The sequence below is a fragment of the Salmo salar genome, chromosome ssa09 (assembly GCF_905237065.1).
Source record: "Salmo salar chromosome ssa09, Ssal_v3.1, whole genome shotgun sequence".
Taxonomy (NCBI): domain Eukaryota; kingdom Metazoa; phylum Chordata; class Actinopteri; order Salmoniformes; family Salmonidae; genus Salmo; species Salmo salar.
This window is the reverse complement of record NC_059450.1, coordinates 59967038-59990665: the sequence shown is the minus strand read 5'-3', so window position 1 is coordinate 59990665 and position 23628 is coordinate 59967038. Positions and strand designations below refer to the sequence as shown.

General features: G+C 40.8%; 2 protein-coding genes across 4 annotated transcripts; both read left to right on the top strand.

The window, feature by feature from the left end:
* Positions 1-3055: 3055 nt before the first annotated feature.
* Positions 3056-6730, top strand: LOC106611498 (52 kDa repressor of the inhibitor of the protein kinase-like). 2 transcript variants are annotated; one of them, XM_014211762.2, is made up of 4 exons: positions 3056-3340; positions 3964-4146; positions 4383-4511; positions 4640-6730. In XM_014211762.2, the coding sequence occupies exon 4, from the start codon at positions 4967-4969 to the stop codon at positions 6374-6376; it is 1410 nt and encodes a 469-aa protein (XP_014067237.2). In that variant the 5' UTR covers positions 3056-3340; positions 3964-4146; positions 4383-4511; positions 4640-4966; the 3' UTR covers positions 6377-6730. The 2 variants fall into 2 exon arrangements, with proteins under 2 accessions (XP_014067237.2, XP_045543028.1); XM_045687072.1 differs by lacking the exon at positions 3964-4146.
* Positions 6731-11535: 4805 nt separating this feature from the next.
* On the top strand, positions 11536-22760 carry LOC106611553 (dihydropteridine reductase). Of its 2 annotated transcripts, XM_014211878.2 has the most exons (7): positions 11536-11830; positions 12153-12245; positions 12645-12741; positions 12938-13078; positions 16614-16722; positions 17581-17664; positions 22381-22760. In XM_014211878.2, the coding sequence occupies exons 1-7, from the start codon at positions 11747-11749 to the stop codon at positions 22481-22483; spliced, it is 711 nt and encodes a 236-aa protein (XP_014067353.1). In that variant the 5' UTR covers positions 11536-11746; the 3' UTR covers positions 22484-22760. The 2 variants fall into 2 exon arrangements, with proteins under 2 accessions (XP_014067353.1, XP_014067355.1); XM_014211880.2 differs by lacking the exon at positions 12153-12245 and having other exon boundaries at positions 11609-11830.
* Positions 22761-23628: the final 868 nt, after the last annotated feature.

Here is a 23628-nt window from a genome sequence, read left to right as displayed (position 1 = left end):
GTAGGGTTGTATACAGAAGATAGCCCTGTTTGGTAAAAGACCAAGCCCATATTATGGCAAGAATAGTTCAAATAAGCAAAGAGAAATGACAGTCCATCATTACTTTAAGACATGGAGGTCAGTCAATACGGAATATTTCAAGAACTTAGAGATGATTCTTCAAGTGCAGTCGCAAAAACCATCAAGCGCTATGATGAAACTGGCTCTCATGAGGACTGCCACAGGAAAGGAAGACCCAGAGTTACCTCTGCTGCAGAGGATATGATAATTAGCATTACCAGCCTCAGAAATTGCAGCCCAAATAAATGCTTCACAGAGATCAAATAACAGAAACATCTCAACATCAACTGTTTAGAGGAGACTGCATGAATCAGGCCTTTGCAGCCATGGTCAAATTGCTGCAAAGAAACCACTACTAAAGGACACCAGAGACTTGCTTAGGACAAGGAACACAAGCAATGGACATAAGACCATTTGAGATTTTTGGTTCCAACCGCCGTGTCTTTGTGAGACGCAGAGTAGGTGAACGGATGATGTCCACATGTGTGGTTCCCACCGTGAAGCATGGAAGAGGAGGTGTGATGGTGTGGGGAGCTTTGCTTGTGACACTGTCAATGATTTATTTAGAATCCAATGCACACTTAACCAGCATGGCTACAACAGCATTCTGCAGCGATACGCCATCCCATCTGGTTTGCACTTAGTGGGACTATCATTTGTTTTTCAACAGGACAATGACCCAACACACCTCCAGGCTGTGTAAGGGCTATTTGATCAAGAAGGAAAGCCCTCGCTTCATACTCATCGCCAAACCCACTGGCTACAGGTCATCTACAAGTCTTTGCTAAGTAAAGCCCCGCCTTATCTCAGCTCACTGGTCACCATAGCAGCACCCACCCGTAGCATGCGCTCCAGCAGGTATATTTCACTGGTCACCCCCAAAGCCAATTCCTCCTTTGGCCGCCTTTCCTTCCAGTTTTCTGCTGCCAATGACTGGAACGAACTGCAATAATCACTGAAGCTCGAGACTCATATCTCCCTCACTAACTTTAAGCACCAGCTGTCAGAGCAGCTCACAGATCACTGCACCTGTACATAGCCCATCTGTAAATAGCCCATCCAACTACCTCATCCCCATATTGTATTTATTTATTTATTTTGCTCCTTTGCACCCCATTATCTCTACTTGCACATTCATCTTCTGCGCATCTATCACTCCAGTGTTCAATTGCTATATTGTAATTACTTCGCCACTATGGCCTGTTTATTGCCTTACCTCCCTTATCCTACCTCATTTCAACACACTGTATATAGACTTTTTCTACTGTATTATTGACTGTATGTTTGTTTATTCCATGTGTAACTAACTCTGTGTTGTTGTATGTGTCGAACTGCTTTGCTTTATCTTGGCCAGATCGCAGTTGTAAATGAGAATTTGTTCTCAACTAGCCTACTTGGTTAAATAAAGGTGAAATAAAATAAAAATAAAACATTATGCAACACACGGTTTGAAAAACCTTATGATCAAACGAAGATTAGGACATGATAATGTTACATTGAAACGAGCATCGGTACATTAAGTCGGATCAGTAGTGCTTTGAAAAAAGCATTGGAGAACTCTTGCCTGATAAAGAACCTTTAAAGTTAGGTGGGGGGTTAATTATCATATTCCCCAGCATGCTCTATTGCGGGTTGATTTTTAGCATTGTTTGTTTCAATATTTATGTTTTTGCATTAATTAATCTCATGCCACTCAACTATAAATAACATTAATTTTTCAAAACTATTCTAATCTGTAACTTGGATTTATTGCACACGTTGCTGAAATGGTTTTTCCTTGTCTTCCTGGTTGTCATTCTGAATTGTATATATCTCCACTTTGGCTGGATTCCAATAGGAATTACACATCACTTTGCAAACCAGCATAATGTGACTTGCATGCCTGATGTGGCCTGTAAACTATGATTTTCAGGGCTGTGTGTTAGGGCAGGGGTTCCCAAACTTTTTCACTTGGGGCCCCATTCCAGCATTACGGAACACTGTTTAGCACTGTTCATGACACAAACTGATCACACCCATCTTGTTGGTGGACAGAATTTTGCATGTTTAAAGCTTATTTCCTGCAATTCTACACATTTTGTCATGGGGTGGAAAGAAAATGATGCAGTTTTAAAGCCAATTTTCTTGCAATTCTATACATTTTGCCATGTCTAATTTCTATTCATGTGATATTTAAGTGACAAAAAATTTACAACATAATCTATGGGCTAAAAAAACGAAATAAAAAACATTAGCTGACGTGGGCTAGTTGATCTGGGCATTTCTGACAAGTCATAAATAGCTCTCTAAGGTCTGCAATGACTAACATGTTGTGCATTCTACTATTACAACTTTCAAGAGTATGTTTAACGCCGGACTTAGTTCCTTAAAAAATATATATATTTTCGTTTTTTGGGGAAATAATGAAAATAATGTATTATTTAATTCATGTCAGTTGGTTATTGTTTCAACATCCTGTTTGTTATTTTTGTTGTATATACCTTACACAGTCGCCACTGTCTCGTCAGCTCATTCCCCTCCTTAGCCGTTAATATGTTTTGAGATATTCATCGTGGGGACTTGCACCGGCTTTCCTTGTCTGCCACCTTACTGCGACGGCCTACCTCACAATATGAAAGGTCAATTCACCTGTAGACCATTGGGCTGTAGGCCTAACTAGCTTGACATATTTCTATCTATTAGTAAGTCATCTCTATAAAACTGGTAGGGCCTAATGCTTGGTAAATATATTAGTATGCCAGCATAAGACAAAAGCTATCAAACTGGAAAAGGTTATACACTTTTTATTTTTTTTATTAAGTCCTTTGATCCCTGAGGCCATTTTTTTTATCTCTTCTTGAGAGTTAACACTTTTTTTGCCTTTGTTGATCATGAAATCCATATTGTGCTTACATTCTGAATAATTGTATCAATGTCTTTTGATGACATCTAGTGGTCAAACTGAAGAAGTGGCGGGTCTTCAAAATACACAATTTCATATCTAATTATTGTCCATTTAATTTACCCTTTAACGGTGTGTCCAGACTTAAGCCTTTTGACAACCACATAATGCTATTTAACTTGGATTAATGATAGCCTGGGTGGAAGTCTGTTTGTGATGACGCAGGACTTGGCTAAAGCAGAAATAGATTGGAATATTAAGAAGAATAAGAATAAGAATAAGAAGAGAGAATAAGAAGAGACGAATAAGAAGAGAAGAAGAAGAAGAAGAAGAAGAAGAGAGAATATTATCACAGCTCCACGAGCTCTCTTCACGATTGGCGAAAGCGTCATATTTGAAGTAAGTTTTAAGGTTAAGCATCGGGTTTAGGTTTCCTGAACAACTTTTACGAAAGTTGAGTCGCTGTGTAAGTTAACGTCGGACCTTTGGCCCCGTTAACAGACAGTTAATGAGATAACAGAGATCGGTTCCCAATTTAGCGTAACATTATGTTTAAATCTGTGCTAGTAATACACGCATATACAGTGCAGTGTCATAATATACATGTACTATATAATATACAGTATACGAATGTTTAGCTAATGTGGGGGTAACTATTAGGCTACCGCCCTCACTGTTCAGAAAGTTAACCTTCATCAATTGGAAATCCATTAACTCAGTTAGATTTTCGTACTTGGACTCAAAACGAACAATTGTTATTATCAATCTGTTAACGTTACTCAAAAGATTACCACAATTTTCAGATAGCCTGTTTGCTATCGTAAAGGTGTAAGAAAGTATAGCTAGCTAAGTTACTTACTGCAGAGTAGGGCTAGCCATGATCTAACTAGTCATTTAGGTTGGTAGTTGTTTTTAAAGGTACAGTTATGATAATGGAGATTTGTAATTAAGATTGAGATTGGACTAAAATGTGGGTAATTGGATGCTTAGATGTAACCATAGACTGTCTTATTTTTGCATAGGGTCAATTAAACATGAAAAGAAAGGGCGAGATATAAGACTTCTTTTTAAAGAAGCACAAACAGGCAGATCAGGTGCAAACAGACCCCAGCCCTTGCATCACCACCGGACCCCAGAGCAGCTCCCTACCTGAGGCTAGAGTCAGTGTGGTCAGACTTCACAAGGACCCAGTCTACCACCACCAGGTCAGAGCAGCTCCCTACCTGAGGCTAGTCAGAGTCAGTGTGGTCAGGGCCCAGTCTTCCACCACCAGGCCAGTTCAGAATTTAAATTAAGCTTCAGCTTGTTATAGATGATTTTGTCAGATTAAGCCTCACTTTAAAATGTTGGTTGTTGATTCATGTGTGTTCTTGTTTTGATGGCTGTGGCATTTGTATTGTGATTATACACTAATGGTCTTTGTGTTATTTTAATGTAATAGATGTATCAAGGGACGACACAGAGACCTCTGGCTCTGAGCAAGACAGTGAGCCAAAGCTGCAAGGAGATTTCATCCAGCCCCTCCCAACCGCATCAAGCATCATATATGCTGTTCCAAAAGGACCCAATGGTAGGCCAGGCCATATACTTTAAACTACACATTTTAGTTACAGTAGTAGCTGTTAGTATCTAATCTTGTGGATCCCTTAATTCTACATTTCCATAGAGATATGACACATTATTTAACATGTATTTCAGACATTTCAAGATCCAGAGAAGAGGGTCCTGTACAGCCGTGTTTGAAAACATTTCCCAGAACTCAGCATGGTACTAGGAAAAGGGCTTTCAAACAGAAGTACTTACATTAAAACAATTGCAGATGTGCTCCTATTAACTGCCACTCAAACTATAGCGCAGAGAGGTCATCGAGAGTTTGATGACTCTCACAACAAGGGTCATTTTTTGACAATCCTAGAAGAAATAGCAAAGCATGACCCTCTCATAGAGAAAAGGATGAATGCATGTGGCAATGCTATGTACACAAGCCACTAAATCCAGAACAAAGTTCTTGAGGGCTGAGCTGAGATGGTACAGAGTGAAATAATAAGAGAAGTAAAAGAAAGTGAAGTTTTTAGTGTAATTGCAGATGAAACCAGAGATTTAAAGAAAAAAGAACAAATGTCTTTAGTTGTGAGGTACTGTTACAACGAGACCATCCACAAAAGCTTGTTACACTTTCAGTCAGCTGAAAGCTTTGATGCTGCAGGTCTCACTAAAATGATAATTGATTGCCTTGAAAAACATGGTCTGGAATACAGAAATAATCTTGTGGTGCAAGGCTATGATGGTGCAGCCGTCATGAGCGGAAAGCATTCTGGTGTGTCTGCACGGATTAAAAACAGTGCAAAATGTGCATTTTATGTGCACTGTAATGCTCATTGTTTGAATTTGGTTCTTGTCGATGCTATAAAATCAGTGCCTGAGGCAGTTCACTTTTTTGTTCTCCTGCTGAAGCTTTATAACTTTGTATCTGGCTCGTATGTTCATCTCAAGTGGCTTCCAGTTCAGAAAAAGCTGTATCCACACCAGCAGCTCAGGGAACTGCAGAGACTTACGGATGTAAGGTGGGCATGTAGATACATGGCATGCCGTAATCTGAGGGACAGGCTTCCAGCAGTTCTGAGAGCGCTACAGGATATCACACTTGAAAATAGTGGTGATGGATCAGTGGAGGCAAGGGGCCTTCTTTCTCAGATTGATTTACATTTCATAGGGCTTTTGGTTACCTTTTATAAAGTGCTTGGTGATGCCAAATGTCTTTCTGACATGCTCCAATCAAGCTCTCTTGGCCTAGCAAGGGTTGTGGATCTAGTAGGTGCTTTTACAGACACATTACAGGACTACAGAAGTGAGGGTTACTTTGGAGAACTATGGAAAGAGGTTGAAGAGACTGCGGAGCACTGCAAAATAAGTGTACAAACAGTGTGTAAAAGACAGCCTAAAACAAGCTTAAGATTTCACGACTCATTGATGATGAGCAATGTAGGACAAAAACATAGTGACCAAAGTCATGGTGAGAGCTTCCAAAGAGCTATCTTTTATCAGGTGCTTGACAGTCACACAGCTGAGCTGCAGAGGCGTTTTTCAAAGAAGAATTGCGAGATAATGCAAGGGGTCCAGTCTCTCAACCCAAAGAGTACAACATTCTTGAATGAGGAGCCTCTGTTTGCCTTCGCTCAGACCTTTGAGTCAGATTTAGAGGACCTCAAACATGAGGTTCATCAAACCAAGCAGCTTCTTGATAGGAGAGAGAAAAGTGGAAGGAACAGACCGTCTACTCTCCTTGACTTTGTTGTGTTTCTAGAACCTCATAAAGAGGTCTTCCATGCGCTATTTCGACTTTGTAAGATTTCTGTTGTTACACCAGTCACCCGTGCTTCTTGCGAGAGTGTTGCAGTGCTTCAGAGCACTGCTTCAGCTTTAAAACTGATTTAAAACCCACCTTAGGACAACAATGGTTGATGACAGGTTAAGTCACCTCAGAATTCTCAGTGTTGAGTCAAGGAGGGCACACTCCCTCAACATGGATGAGTTTGTGAAACATTTTGCCAGTTCTCACCAGAACTGCAGAATTATGCTGTTTTAAATCTACCTAGGCTAATTTGACACTTAGGCGGTCCCTCTGGTCATGATTAAAACCTGCACTGTGTACTAGCTAGTACACTGACATTCTAAAATGATCAATCCAAAGGTTATCATGTCACACAGATTTAATTTGGTCTTGATTAGGCCAATTCCAAAACTTTTCTTTGCTATTAGCTAACATAATATACTGCTCAAAAAAATAAAGGGAACACTTAAACAACACATCCTAGATCTGAATGAAAGAAATAATCTTATTAAATACTTTTTTCTTTACATAGTTGAATGTGCTGACAACAAAATCACACAAAAATAATCAATGGAAATCCAATTTATCAACCCATGGAGGTCTGGATTTGGAGTCACACTCAAAATTAAAGTGGAAAACCACACTACAGGCTGATCCAACTTTGATGTAATGTCCTTAAAACAAGTCAAAATGAGGCTCAATAGTGTGTGTGGCCTCCACGTGCCTGTATGACCTCCGTACAACGTCTGGGCATGCTCCTGATGAGGTGGCGGATGGTCTCCTGAGGGATCTCCTCCCAGACCTGGACTAAAGCATCCGCCAACTCCTGGACAGTCTGTGGTGCAACGTGGCGTTGGTGGATGGAGCGAGACATGATATCCCAGATGTGCTCAATTGGATTCAGGTCTGGGGAACGGGCGGGCCAGTCCATAGCATCAATGCCTTCCTCTTGCAGGAACTGCTGACACACTCCAGCCACATGAGGTCTAGCATTGTCTTGCATTAGGAGGAACCCAGGGCCAACCGCACCAGCATATGGTCTCACAAGGTGTCTGAGGATGTCATCTCGGTACCTAATGGCAGTCAAGCTACCTCTGGCGAACACATGGAGGGCTGTGCGGCCCCCCAAAGAAATGCCACCCCACACCATGACTGACCCACCGCCAAACCGGTCATGCTGGAGGATGTTGCAGGCAGCAGAACGTTCTCCACGGCGTCTCCAGACTCTGTCACGTCTGTCACATGTGCTCAGTGTGAACCTGCTTTCATCTGTGAAGAGCACAGGGCACCAGTGGCGAATTTGCCAATCTTGGTGTTCTCTGGCAAATGCCAAACGTCCTGCATGGAGTTGGGCTGTAAGCACAACCCCCACCTGTGGACGTCGGGCCCTCATACCAGCCTCATGGAGTCTGTTTCTGACCGTTTGAGCAGACACATGCACATTTGTGGCCTGCTGGAGGTCATTTTGCAGGGCTCTGGCAGTGCTTCTCCTGCTCCTCCTTGCACAAAGGCGGAGGTAGCGGTCCTGCTGCTGGGTTGTTGCCCTCCTACGGCCTCCTCCACGTCTCCTGATGTACTGGCTTGTCTCCTGGTAGCGCCTCCATGCTCTGGACACTACGCTGACAGACACAGCAAACCTTCTTGCCACAGCCCGCATTGATGTGCCATCCTGGATGAGCTGCACTACCTGAGCCACTTGTGTGGGTTGTAGACTCCGTCTCATGCTACCACTAGAGTGAAAGCACCGCCAGCATTCAAAAGTGACCAAAACATCAGCCAGGAAGCATAGGAACTGAGAAGTGGTCTGTGGTCCCCACCTGCAGAACCACTCCTTTATTGGGGGTGTCTTGCTAATTGCCTATAATTTCCACCTGTTGTCTATTCCATTTGCACAACAGCATGTGAAATGTATTGTCAATCAGTGTTGCTTCCTAAGTGGACAGTTTGATTTCACAGAAGTGTGATTGACTTGGAGTTACATTGTGTTGTTTAAGTGTTCCCTTTATTTTTTGAGCAGTGTATATATGAGCATAAATATGATACAAGTTTGTAATATTGATGGACACCAAAATGTATTTTTATTTTTCAAGTGCATTTCTGCTTGATACCTGATATGTGAAATTGCAGTGTGTTTTTGTGTAAATGTACTTTTTTGTAAATAAACTATGACATTTATGTAACACACAAATGCTATGTTATCTCTTTGGTGCTTGAGCTTTATTTTCTGAACATATTTTGGATGTTCAACACTTATAGACCCAGATTATATATTCATGAAAACAGAGTGACCCAAGTCTCTCCAGAATTACATTTTAGTCATTTAGCAGACGCTCTTATCCAGAGCGACTTACAGTAGTGAACGCATACATTTCATACATTTAATTTCAAGCATATATTTTTTTTTTTGAACTGGCCCCCCGTGGGAATTGAACCCACAACCCTGGCGTTGCACACACCATGCTCTACCAACTGAGCCACAGGGAATATGTGTGTGTGTGTGTGTGTGTGTGTGTGTGTGTGTGTGTGTGTGAGTGTGTGAGTGTGAGTGAGAGTGAGAGTGTGAGTGAGTGAGAGTGAGTGAGTGTGAGTGAGACAAAGAAATTTAGCTGCAGTTCCGAGGTAGAGACACTGGCTATTCATAGTATGTTAAAGAATTCTAGTGAAGTAACCCTTTTGGACCACACCATCTGCCACATTGAAGAACTCCGTATTAAGTGAATTATCACTTCTACCTCTAATCAGCAATCATAGGATTCATTCATGCTCCTTAGATGCCAGGTCAGGGTTACACACTAATTTTCTGTCATGGTCTATGGACCCCCTGAAGTAGCCTTGACCCACCATGTATAAAATTCTAGTTCTGCCACTGCTCCTAACAACAGCTGAAGTCAAGAAGTGCAACTACAATGATCAACTCCCTTTGAGCAGTGTGTTCAACATCATAATCATCACTTTACGTAATAGTGCATCCTACAAAAACCACATGCTATTTAATAACTGCACAAATCATAGAAAAATACATGGGAATATGCTTTCATACCACCATTGGATGTGTCGTAACAGACATTACCTGGTCAAAGCGGCGTGAGATCAAGTATTAGTCTATGCGAATATACATTTGGAATTTTGCGGTCTCATTTTCTGGTGTTGATTCAAATGTGTATTCCTTGGATGTGCAATTTACTGCAGAAGCTAGGCCATACGCCATCAGCGTGCAATGATACATCTAGTATGTTTGACTGTGAGTGAAATCCCAGAGCATGAAAATCCTTTGATGACATTACGATGAGCTGTGTCGCTGTGACAGATTCCAACACGCTGTACTCAGGATGACAAGGTCGTGTTCCCACACAGGCCAGGCTGGTGTCATAAGATGTTGCCGTCTCACTGTTACTGTGTCCAAATAATGTATGTTGATTTTGATCTGAATACATAAGTACACACATAATCGTGTGTGTGTGTGTGTGTGTGTGTGTGTGTGTGTGTGTGTGCAGGGGCGGAAATCCCGGGGGGAACGGGGGGACACGACCCCCCCATCCTTAGAAAAATATGATTTGTCCCCCCCAATATATCACTGAAACATAACTATGTAATTTAAATAATTTTAATAATACGCAATGAAAGCAATTGTGCTGATTATAGACACTTAATAGCGCGTTTTTAAGTTTCAAAAGATTGCGACCCCCCCACCCTTTGCCTCACAATGTTTTGATCCACTGCCAGTTCCTTAGTTGGCAAGGTAACAGAGGGGTCGTATCTACTGTCTGAAAGGCACTCAATGAACGTAACTGACGTGAGGTTAATCCAGTCAATCGCGCACACACACTAGCTGAATATGCAGAGCTAGCGCGCAAATATTAACTATTAAGCTAGCTAGTACCTATTCCATTTATGTGGCCTCGTCAAAGATGGAACCTTTGCTATCGTCAATTTATTCCAAGATCAGCATGCAGATGATGTAAGTTAGTGCTTCAAAGTCCCTGCGATAAGGTTAGCGATAAACTGAAGTCCAAACTGAACAGAACTACACTCTCTTCTACCATTGTCTTAAATATATTTAATGGTCTCGTTGCAAAAGCTAAATTGTCCCTTGGGAACTTTTATTTATTTATTTTATTTCACCTTTATTTAACCCGGGTAGCAAAGATTATAGCAAACACCACTGAAACGGAATTGGTGCTCGCTAGCTTTGCAAATTCAGCTATTGTTGGAAGCCAGCCAATATGAAACAAACTATTAAAATTACAACTCTCTACAAAATTGTCAACTCTTGTCATTTTAATCCGTTTCACATTTGCTAGCTACCTTTTAGATCGAAGCCCGAAGCCCAAATAGAATGATAAAAGATAAGATGATAGAAGCCCATCTCCTACTGTAAATAACTTACACACGGTGTGTGTGTGTAGCCAGCCAGCCAGCCAGCCAGGTAGAAAAATGGCAGAAAAATAAAAGACAGACATCAGAGTATTTTTCAGTACACCAAAACGCAAAGTAAGAACCCTAGTAGCCTAATATCTCAAAGACTAGTTGATAAAATGTTCATAAGAAAGAAATGAAATTCTAATGGAAATGTTTCACAATGATGTCATTAGGCAGAGCAGGCAACAGATGGCACACAGACAGCAGAGTTGGGGACAGATATGCAGGGACAGACTGGCAGAGACAGGGAGTCTCAGGTAAGTTTGTTGAGTCTTTGTTTGGCAACATTATGAAAGGTTCTCAATTTTTTTTACTTGTAAAATAGGAACATAATTGGAAAATGCCATGGATACCCCCACTCTCAACTTAAACTGGTGACTGAACTAAGATTTGTTAAAGGCAATGGTATTGCTGTTGTGATTAATTGTGTAGTTTTGGGTACCGGTAGTTAGGAGTACGGCAAACACCTTATTTCTTTGGTTCCTCAATATACATTTACCATATTACAATGTAGGCTATGTGTTACAGCACTACTTTTGGTGTCCCCCTCAGGAATTGCTCTTGAGAAAATTTCATGTAATTGTCCCCTCCAAAGTTAATATCAGATTTTCGCCCCTGTGTGTGTGTGTTTACCACTGGATTAAATGCATGATCAATTTCACAGTTTGTCACGGTGTGGAGGCTTTCTTTGTGCATGTTGGAGCCTGGTATCAATTAACCCATACTCATGATTAGTATTGATTACATTAAATCATGTTAATCATGTATAATTCTAAAGGCGCTTATTCGTGTCAACCCCTCCACTGAGTTTCATTATGGTGTAACCTATGCACTCAGAATTGTCTGACAATGTAGAACACTACTGAACTAGAGGATCCGCCTCTTGATGTGCTGAGTGTGTCTCTTTAAATCTTGTGGGTGGGTGTAACTCTTTCTTTCCTTCCTTCTCTCTCCCTATATATATATACTGTATATATATATATATCTTTCTGTCCGCGGTAGCTGTCGCGTTTTGTGAAATAATCATCATTGCTAAAGCTTATAGTAAAGAACGCATGGCTGCCAATCGGGTACTCGTTTACGGAGGAAGAGGCGCACTAGGTAGCAAAATTGTTCAGCACTTCAAATCTAAAGGATGGGTGAGTAGCGTGCTATAGTTTATTTATTTAAAAAAATAAAGAATACATATAGAATACAAATACAAAATCGTGTGCGCTGTTGCTTGCCACGGTGTCTATTTGCAGTAACCACATGTTAAGTAGACGCTATGGTAAGAAGCAAGGAAAAGGAAATGAATCCATATGAAAGTGTCATCATCAAGACGTTTAAACGTTGAAGGATGCCAGGCCAGAACTTTCAGAAAACATATCATCACTTGCATTTTGAGTAAATAGCCTACTTTGCAGGATAGCTCGACACCATCATCCTATTTTCAATTGCTTCTTTCTTTTCCAACAATAGTGGGTCGCCAGCATCGATATCGTTGCCAATGAGGAGGCAAACGCGAACGTGCTGGTGAAGTTATCCGAGTCATTTACCGAGCAAGCTGGGCAGGTAGGAGGAGCGCGCTTTCACCTGCTCCCTCTGTGATGTTGACAGTTTGGGCGTAGTGAATGATCCCTGTGTCAAGGGAAGCGATCATTGACTTTCCATTTGCAAAACGCTGGATAATTACCGTCATTTCTATGCCACGGTCGAAAACTCTTGCTCAATGGTTATGCTATCGCATAGGCCTATAGGGGTCTATTCTATTCATTGCCATATTGAATGTGTCTTTTTAAAATGCAAGATTAAATTGATTTCTTCGTTGTGGCAGCTAGATGTCAACACATTGTAAACACAGGACATGGTGACATTCCAAATGATAAAATATGTATTCAAATAAAATGTTATATTAGCAAAACAGCCAGAGTCTTGCCCTTTCTAGTAACAGACGGTTTTCTCTTGCTGCAGGTGACAGCAGATGTGGCACAGTTGCTAGGGGACCAGAAAGTAGATGCCATCTTGTGCGTGGCAGGCGGATGGGCAGGAGGAAATTGCAGCTCAAAAGGTCAGAGTTCAAAAGCATTTTCCTGAGATATCATCAGTTCATTTTGAACACACACTGATATGAATGCTTTAAAACCAATTTCCCCTTAGGCTGTTTGTTCGTTCCATTGTATAATGTTCTATTTAGTTATGTGTTCATTCATTATTACTATGTTGCTCCTCAAACAAAAGGTTATCTTTCTGTATGTATGTTTTAGACTTGTACAAAAACACAGATATGATGTGGAAGCAGAGTGTGTGGACCTCTACCATCTCTAGCCATCTGGCTGCTGTGCACCTGAAGCAAGGGGGACTGCTGACTCTGGCTGGGGCTAAAGCATCACTGGGTGGCACTAGTGGTAAGACCTCTACTCTCTACTGGTGTTCTATTTTTCTGGTGTTCTAAAATATTCTACTGGTATTGTAATTTATTATATTATGCATTCTATTTTCTCATGTAATGTTGTCATGCTGACCCTGTTAGATTTGTGCCTCTGTTCTGACCACGCTTTCATTCCGACTTTGATGTTCGAGGGACTTTGGCATACTGTCTACTGTCGTCGCGATTTAAACAGCCAAAACAAATAGCAGCTTATGTCATCAAACACTTTGTAAAACATGTAACCCATGGGTACAAATAAGCCTATGACATAGGAACTAAAATATGAGTAACATGTTTAATATGATATACATAGTGATATTTCATGATGTTGGACAATTATGAGGAGAGAAATTGTTCCTATTATGTTTTTTCACACAATGCTGTCTGATATTTTAAACCCTGTATGCATGTGAAGGTACCTATAGGACCAAGCACCCATGCCATTCCCTGTGTGGTGTGTTACCCATATGATGGCCCTGACAACAATACAACTCCTGACACCAGGGCACCTAAAATCCCTGATAAGCAGTCGCTACAAAGCTCCCGCTCTCATTGGCTGTCAGATTGGGGAGGAGAATGAGTCAGCAGAATTTGGGTCCTGCACATGTGGACATGGTTAGAGTGTGCTGTGCTGTTCTCCTATTGCAATGTAGCTTACTGTAGCATCTAGTGCTAATCTAGACAAAGGCCAGGAAATTGCAGAGATTTCCCTGAGGGGGATTGGTTTATTTTGACAGTGGTATGTCTAATATTATTTGGGGATGTTTCCTATAGTTTAACTAATCTGTAAGCCAATATTTATTTTTATTAAAAAAGGTTCTACAGTATTTCCCCTCAGGTAATGCTCAGAGCTGCCTTTAGGTGAAGTGTGTGAGTTTTAGAAATACATCTTTAAAACTACTTTTCATTTTATAATGTAGGTAAAGCATTTCCCCCATGCCTTATCAAACATTGATTGCCTAAGGCCTATTCAAAATACAAATGCTCTGTACTATTGACAGAAAAACAAGACAGTGGATGACAATAGTAGTGCTTAAAGATTGCATGTGTTTAGGGGTTATCTGTGCTTATATTTGAACTTTATTCTAGCTTTAATACTTTACCAGCTACTTGTGTGTCTGATTTACTGAGTTCTCAATATTGATATACTGCCTTTGGGCAGTTTGGGTTCCAGTGGTGTCTTAGTCTTACAAAGCCAGACGCAGACGAAGAGTAAGCTACATTGTAAACATTCCATTGTGGACTAAAAGCTTATGGGTTGATTTGGGGTTAAAGACTGACGTTAGTTAACCATGTGAGCACCCTATGACCCTTATCCTTCACCCTAGATTTAAAAGAGAGGTTGAACTGTCAAATAACATTGATTTAACTTTGGGTGATTCAGCACGCAAGTCTGTTAATCCTCTTTGGGGAAATAGATTCTAAGCACACTTCCTATGAACCATCCTAACGCCAATTGGTAGCACATCTATGCAATCAAATACGACAGTCTCTCCCCAACGAAAAACTATGTGTTCCATTTAATTTCAAATATGTTCCAGTTCAGTTTAGTAGTACAGTATGTTGGAGAGAGAACAACAATTTAAGGAAGAGCTAACTCTCCACCCCTTTCTCTCATTGGTCCATTCTTCAAATGTAGCTGTGGCATGCCTCCTCTGTTTTATTTGAGGGTGGGGAGAGCATATTACATTCTTCAAAGACGTGTTTCTACGTGGAAAATGCTGCGTATTGTTTCCAGATGCTACAAACACAAATATTGAAGGGAAATCAAAAGCATGCTTGTGGAACAAGTAGTCATCTCTCAATAGAACTGTAACGGCAAATTCTGTGATCCAAAAGCACCTGGAATATTTGTCCATAGTATATGAAGAGGGAATGTGTTGTGAATGTATGTTACATCATAGTTTCCTCAGCTGGTGACCTCAAAATATAGTATGTTTGTAATATCACATATAGGACCAGTCAAAAGTTTGGACACACCTACTCATTCCAGGGTTTTTCTTTATTTTTAGTTTTTTTACATGGTAGAATAATAGTGAAGACATCAACTATGAAATAAAACACATGGAATAATGTACTAACCTAAAAAGTGTTAAACAAATCAAAATATACTTTATATTTTAGATTCTTCAAATTAGCCGCATTCATGACAGCTTTGCACACTTGGCATTCTCTCAACCAGCTTCACCAGGAATGCTTTTCCAACAGTCTTAAAGGAGTTCCCACATCCTGAGCACTTGTCGGCTGCTTTCCCTTCACTCTGCGGTCTAACTCATCCTAAACCATCTCAACTGGGTTGAGGTCGGGTGATTGTGGAGGCCAGGTCATCTAATGCAGCATTCCATCACTCTCTTTCTTGGTCAAATAGCCCTTACACAGCCTGTAGGTGTGTTGGGTCATTGTCCTGTTGAAAAACAAATGATAGTTCCACTAAGCGCAAACCAGATGGGATGGCGTTTCGCTGCAGAATGCTGTGGTAGCCATGCTGGTTAAGTGTGCCTTGAATTTTAAATAAATCACTGACCGTGTCACCAGCAAAGCACCATTACACTACCTCCTCCATTCTTCATGGTGGGAACCACACAGTCAGAGGTCATCCGTTCACCTATACTGCATCTCACAAATACACAGCAGTTAGAACTAAAAATCTCACATTTGGACTCATCAGACCAAAGGACAGATTTCCACCGGTCTAATGTCCATTGCTCGTGTTTCTTGGCCCAAGTAAGTCTCTTCTTTTTTGTGTCCTTTAGTAGTGGTTTCTTTGCATTTGACCACAAAGGCCTGATTCACCCAGTCTCCTCTGAACAGTTGATGTTGAGATGTGTCTGTTACTTGAAATCTGTGAAGCATTTATTTGGGCTGCAAATTCTGAGGCTGGTAACTCTAATGAACTTATCCTCTGCAGCAGAGGTAACTCTGGGTCTTTCTTTCCTGTGGCGGTCCTCATGAGAGCCAGTTTCAAAATAGTGCTTAATGGTTTTTGCGACTGCACTTGAAGAAAGTTCTTGACATTTTCTGGATTGACTTACATTCATGTCTTAAAGTAATGATAGAATGTTGTTTCTCTTTGCTTATTTGAGCTGTTCTTGTCATAATATGGACTTGGTCTTTTACCAAATAGGGCTATCTTCTGTATACAACCCCTACCATGTCACAACACAACTGATTGTCTCAAGATTTGTTTAACACTTTTTTGCTTGCTACATGATTCCATATGTGTTATTTCACAGTTCTGATGTCTTCACTATTATTCTACAATGTAGAAAATAGTAAAAATAAAGAAAAACCCTGTAATGAGTAGGTGTGTCCAAACGTTTGACTGGTACTGTGTATTACTTTGTAACACTTATTGTGTATATTTCATGTCCCTTGTTATAAGGATGAGATTTATTGGTGTTTTTCTCTCTGCTTATCTGATTTGGCTGTTTGTATAAATGACAACTCACCTATCCAACCATCTCTCCTAGATCACCCTCCCTCTCTTTATCCCTCTGTCTTTCTCTCCTCAGGCATGGTGGGCTATGGCATGGCCAAGGCAGCAGTCCACCAGCTCTGTCAGAGTCTAGCCGGAGAAGACAGTGGGATGCCTCCTGGAGGTGTGGCCGTAGCCATACTACCGTGAGTCATCTGATCGCCTGCCAAGTTTATTTCCTAATTAGGAAAACCCTGCACTCATTAGAAAGTCGCTGGGAGTTGAATTTTTTTGGCAGAAACAGGGGTCAAAGGGTAAATAATGAAAAGAAGGAAATCGTTTATTTTGTGAGGGATGTCACAGTTGTGGGTGTAGTTGACCTCAATGTCTGGGAGGATCGAAAAGGGTTGCCTGTGCTAAAGGAAGAAGACTCCCTCAGTCGCTCTCGTATTCACCTCATGAGCAGCGATCTGTTTACACTGTTTCATTGATTAACTGATGCATGTAAAGCACTTTTTTTGCAATGTCACTATGAGAAGCCTGTATCTGAGTTTTATTGTCAATATTCTCAGGGCTCTGTTATAGTACATTCCAATTACATGAGGTTGGGCTGAGGCCACCTGCCAGGCTACTAATAGCTGTCACATATGGTTAGCATTACCCCCATGACTTGCAGTTCTTCTGCACTACCAATACGTATAGGATGAGGGGTGCTTTGTTCACTGCAACTGTGCACATTGAATAGACTGTAGACTGCAACTGTGCACATTCAACTAATACAACAGATATCTAAAATCATATTTCAATATATGTAAGTGTTTATGTAGCAATTATCTTGCTCATCTCAAAATATAACTGTGAAATCAAAGAGGTTGTTGGATGCTCTCTGGCAGAAAATAAGACAATAGAGATATCATCTCTACGCTTTAGCTTTGCTTTTGTGTTTTAATATGTAGACAAGGGGCTTTACATGGGGCTGGTACAATCAGTCCAGAGCCAGATCCTCAGGCTTCAGGTCAGTTCCTACGACTGCCAGATCACTATCATGTGACTTGATTACACAGGGTAACCTTGGATACGCCGATGAACAGGAAGTTCATGCCTGATGCAGACTTTGGTTCCTGGACACCGTTGGAGTACATTTCAGAGTGAGTGTGATATGGTGGATGATGGGTCGTTTGTTTTATCTGATATTTAGTTGATCTCGATCTTAAAAATTAAATGTACAGTATATTTATGCTTTAAGACCATCATTAGGTGTATTCCAGGGTTAAGAACATGCATCTCTTGTCTATAATTATAGTCATACATTGATCAATCTTTTTATTTGTAAGAAGATTGCTGTATACCAATATTTCGCCAGAAGATGGCAATGCTGGAAAATAGCCTACTCAATTGTATTGTTAAAATCAACACCTTGCCAAAAGATATGTAGAGCCAAATGTATGGTTTGAATAATACTGTAATGTGATAAAAATATGAATTTGATGGACATATCAACTAATTATCTCCAATCTTAAATTACTTGGATACTCTTGGCTTCTATTACTTACAAATCCTCTTTTCAGGATTTGCCCAAATGTGTTGTAAATGCAATGTTAACTATATAAATGTAATTAACATACACAAACATAAATGAGCTATACATTTTTTTTGTGGGTCTATTCTAAGCTAGCGTATGGAGCCCCTAAAGTTTGTGTTCCTCTATTCATGTCATCTTAGACACAGACCGCTGAGTCTCCAGTCTCTCCTCTGTACCATGGTAGAGATTAGATGGGATTTTATCCAGTTTTATAATCCCAGAATAGTTGGATGTCATTAACCCTGCAGATTAACAGTAGAAACAGATGAGGGTCAGGAAGTATAAATAGAAGCAATGGGAGAGGGCAATTCAATTAACACTTTGATACAGTCTCTGCTGCTTCTCAAATGTCCGCTTGATGGACTGGAGTATGAATGTTGACTGACATGCGAGTAGGCCAGTGTTGTAGTACTCGAGTTCAGGACTCAGGCTTGACTCGGACTCAAGTCAGGATTTTTATGACTCATGACTCAACTCTGACTCAACCAGTGATGACTCGGACTGTACTCCCTGTTCACTTATGACTGCATGGCCAGGCACGACTTGGACTCAGACTTGACTATTGGTGACTTTGTTGTCAGAAATAGCTGGTACTCGCTGTTTATTATCTATACATAGTCACTTTACCCCTACCTACATGGACATATTACCTCAATTACCTCGACTAACCTGTATCCCTGCACATTGACTCGGTACCGGTACCCCCTGTATACAGTACCTTCGGAAAGTATTCAGACCCCTTGACTTTTTCCACATTTTGTTACATTACAGCCTTATTCGAAAATGGATTCAAAAATATATATTCTCAGTAATCTGCACACAATAGCCCATAACAACAACGTGAAAACTGTTTTTTTAGAAATGTTTGCAAATGTATAAAAAAAACACCTTATTTACATAAGTATTCAGACCCTTTGCTATGACACTCGAAATTGAGCACAGGTGCATCATGTTTCCATTGATCATCCTGGAGATGTTTCGACAACTTGATTGGAGTCCAGCTGTGGTCAATTCTATTGATTGGACATGATTTGGAAAGGCACACATCTGTCCTATATGATGTCCCACAGTTGACAGTTTATGTCAGAGCAAAAACCAAGCCATGAGGTCGACGGAATTGTCCGTAGAGCTCCAAGACAGGATTGTGTCGAGACACTGATCTGGGAAGGGTACCAAAAAATGTCTGCAGCATTGAAGTTCCCCAAGCACACAGTGGCCTCCATCATGCTTAAATGGATGTTTAGAACCATCAAGACTCTTCCTAGAGCTGGCCAATCGGTGGAGAAAGGCCTTGGTCAGGGAGGTGATCAAGAACCCAATGGTCACTCTGACAGAGCTCTAGAGTTCCTCTGTGGAGATGGGAGAACCTTCCAGAAGGACAACCATCTCTGCAGCACTCCACCAATCAGGCTGTAATGGTAGAGCGGCAAGACGGAAGCCACTCCTCATTAAAAGACACATGACAGCCCACTTGGAGTTTGCCAAAAGGCACCTAAAGACTCTCAGACCATGAGAAATAAAATCCTCTGGTCTGATGAAATCAAGATTGAACCCTTTGGCCTGAATGCCAAGCGTCACGTCTGGAGGAAGCCTGGCACCATCCCTACAGTGAAGCATGGTGGTGGCACCATCATGCTGTGGGGATGTTGTTCAGCAGCAGGGACTGGGAGACTAGTCAGAATCAAGGAAAAGATGAACGGAGAAAAGTACAGAAAGATCCTTGATGAAAATCTGCTCCAGAGCGCTCAGGACCTCAGACTGGGGAGAAGGTTCACCTTCCAACAGGACAATGACACTAAGAACACAGCCAAGATAATGCAGGAGTGGCTTCGGGGCAAGTCTCTGAATGTCCTTCAGTGGCCCATCCAGAGCCCAGACATCTCTGGAGAAACTTGAAAATAGCTGTGCAGCAACACTCCCTATTCAACCTGACAGAGCATCAGGGATTTGCAGAGCAGAATGAGAGCCACTCCACAAATACAGGTGTGCCAAGCTTGAAGCATCATACCCAAGAAGACTCAAGCCTGTAATCGCAGCCAAAGGTGCTTTAACAAAGTACTGAGTAAAGGGTCTGAATACTTATGTAAATGTCAGGTTTTTATTTGTAATAAATTAGCAACATTTTCTAAAAACCTGTTTTTGCTTTGTCATTATGGGGTATTGTGTGTTGATTGATGAGGTGGGGGAAAAAAACGATTTCATCAATTTTAGAATACGGTTGTAACGTAACAAAATGTGGAAAAAGTCAAGGGGTCTGAATACTTTCCGAATGCACTCTATAGCCTCGTTATTGTTATTTTATTGTGTAACTTGTTTTCATACTTTAATTTATAAAAAGTTGTATAAAAAAAAAATATATAAATATATTTTTTAAGGGTTTGTAAGTAAGCATTTCACCTGTTGTATTCAGGGCATGTGACAAATGAAATGTCATTTTATTTGAAAGTCTCTCTCCACTGCATAATTCAACATGCTAGCTACAACAGCACATGCCGGATAGCTACTGTGGCTCCTAGCCTTACCAATGTGCAAGACAGTAGGTCTCGCTTTTAGCACTAACAAGGGACTCGTGACTCGAGTATAAAGACTCTGACTAGGACTCTTCCTCGAACACAAGGGACTTGGGACTCAACTTAGACTCAAGGTTTAGTGACTTGACTACATCACTAGAATAGGCTAGCTCATGAAAATTTGTTGTTGAAATAGGTAATTGGCTAACAAGATAACTCAAATCACACTGAGACGCAGAGATACTGCATCTACAGTACCAGTCAAAAGTTTGGACACACCTACTCATTCAAGGGTTTTTCTTTATTTTTACTATTTTCCACATTGTAGAATAATAGTGAAGACATCAAAACTATGAAATGACACATATGGAATCCTGTACTAACCAAAAAAGTGTTAAACAAATCAAAATATATTTGCGATTCTTCAAATTAGCCACCCTTTGCCTTCATGACAGCTTTGCACACTCTTGGCATTCTCTCAACCAGCTTCACCTGGAATGCTTTTCCAACTGTCTTGAAGGAGTTCCCACATATGCTGAGCACTTGTTGGCTGCTTTTCCATCACTCTGCGGTCCAACTCATCCCAAACCATCTCAATTGGGTTAAGGTTGGGTGATTGTGGAGGCCAGGTCATCTGATACAGCACTTCATTACTCTCCTTCTTGGTCAAATAGCCCTTACACAGCCTGTAGGTGTGTTGGGTCATTGTCCTGTTGAAAAACAAATGATTGTCCCATTAACCGCAACCAGATGGGATGGTGTTTTGCTGCAAAATGCTGTGGTAGCCATGCTGGTTAAGTGTGCTTTGAATTCTAAATAAATCACTGATTAGTGTCACCAGCAAAGCACCATCACACCTCCTCCTCCATGCTTCACGGTGGGAACCACACATGCAGAGATCATCCGTTCACCTACTCTGCGTCTCACAAAGACACGGTGGTTGGAATGAAAAGTCTGAAATTTGGACTCATCAGACCAAATTACAGATATCCACAAGTCTAATGTCCATTGCTCGTGTTTCTTGCCCAAGCAAGTCTCTTCTAATTATTGGTGTCCTTTAGTAGTGGTTTCTTTGCAGCAATTTGACCACGAAGGCCTGATTCATGCAGTCTCCTCTCAACAGTTGATGGTGAGATGTGTCTGTTACTTGAACTCGGTAAAGCATTTATTTGGGCTGCAATTTCTGAGGCTGGTAACTTTTAATGAACGTATCCTCTGCAGCAGAGGTAACTCTGGGTCTTCCTTTTCTGTGGAGGTCCTCATGACAGCCAGTTTCATCAAAGCACATTGTTTTTTGCGGCTGCACTTGAAGAAACTTTCAAAGTTCTTGAAATGGTCCGCATTGACTGACCATGTCTTAAAAGTAATGATGGACTGTCATTTCACTTTGCTTATTTGAGCTATTCTTTCCATAATATGGAGTTGGTCTTTTACCAAATCTTCTGTATACCAACCCTACCTTATCACAACAGAACTAATTGGCTCAAATGCATTAAGAAGGATAGAAATTCGACAAATTAACTTTTAACAAGGCACAGCTGTTAATTGAAATGCATTCTAGGTGACTACCTCATGAAGCTGGTTGAGAGAACGCCAAGAGTGTGCAAAGCTGTCATCAAGGCAAGGGTGGCCTCTTTAAATAATCTCAAGTATAAAATAGATTTTGTTTTGTTTAACACTTTTTTATAGTTAAACATTAGACAACGCTATCGCCATAGTCTCATCCTCTTATTTTTCTTATTTTCTCAAAGTCTTATTTTTCTGTCTTCCAGAACTTTCTTCAATTGGGCCACTGGTGCAGATCGTCCAGCATCGGGCAGTCTGATGCAGCTCACCACCGTGGGAGGCAAGACACAGACCCTACCCACGCAATAGAGGAGAGGGAGGTGGAGAGGAAGGGAGGGAGAGATGGACAATGAGAGAGCGGGAGGGAGGGCTAGTGAGCGGGATGGTTGGGAGAGACGATGATCGGGTGGGTCGGGAGGGTTAAAATGAGTCAAAGGGAGAAAGAGGGGATGAACGCTTGGTTGAAGATGTTCCCTCTAAGAACTATTATCAGTATCTCATAACAAATTGTTTGTATTTTTGTGTCTTTTGATGTGGTTTTAATACCTCTGTCTCAATTTGAATAAAACTCCCACATGAATCGTAATCTGATTTAATAATATGTGAGAGACAATCAAAATACTACAACATCACCATAACCTTGGTACTTTAAACAGTGGAAATGTAATACACATCTGCTGAAAACAATCATAGAAAAGCAACACATTTTGGGGATTATGGATTTGTAGCAGTTTCACTACCGCCATTGAATTGAACTGGTTATAATTAGACTTATTCGCCTTCCATTAAATACATACCGTTTTGAATGGGGTTGGAGACCAGTTACAGTAAATTCTTTACCTGCCTTGTTTGATTTGTTCTAGTGCATGGTCATTTCCAGTGAAATGCTTTAGCCTTCACCACCAGGTGGTGCCCCTGGATAACAACTCACCTCACCAGTCACATTATCCATTGTGTGCCTAAGGGAATATGAGTGCGTTTAGACAGGCAGCCCAATTCTGATCTTTTTCCCAATTATGGGCAAAAGAGCTGATCTGATGGTCAAAATACCAAGTAATAGAAAAAGATCAGAAGTGGGCTGCCTGTGTAAATGTGTTGGTCACAAAACTAACTATAAAGTAATGTTAACACACACAACATATGAGTGGATTTGGCCGAAAACAAAAGTCAATAAAGAAAAGGCAACATACAATAAATGGGCTCCACTGAAAATCTGAGATTTTATTGATTGATTTTATATGCCAGTTGAAAGAAATACATAAACATAGTATAAAAATGTGACCGGAAAATCAGTCAGACTTATTTCTATTATTTTTCCTTAAAAAAGAAAAAATGTTGATTATAGATTAAAGTTTATTGGATTCATTTTATATTATAACCCCAGGCTGCTGATAGAATGACTGATCAGTGAATATCCTTCCTAAGAACAACTGAGGGTACAAAACATTAGGAAC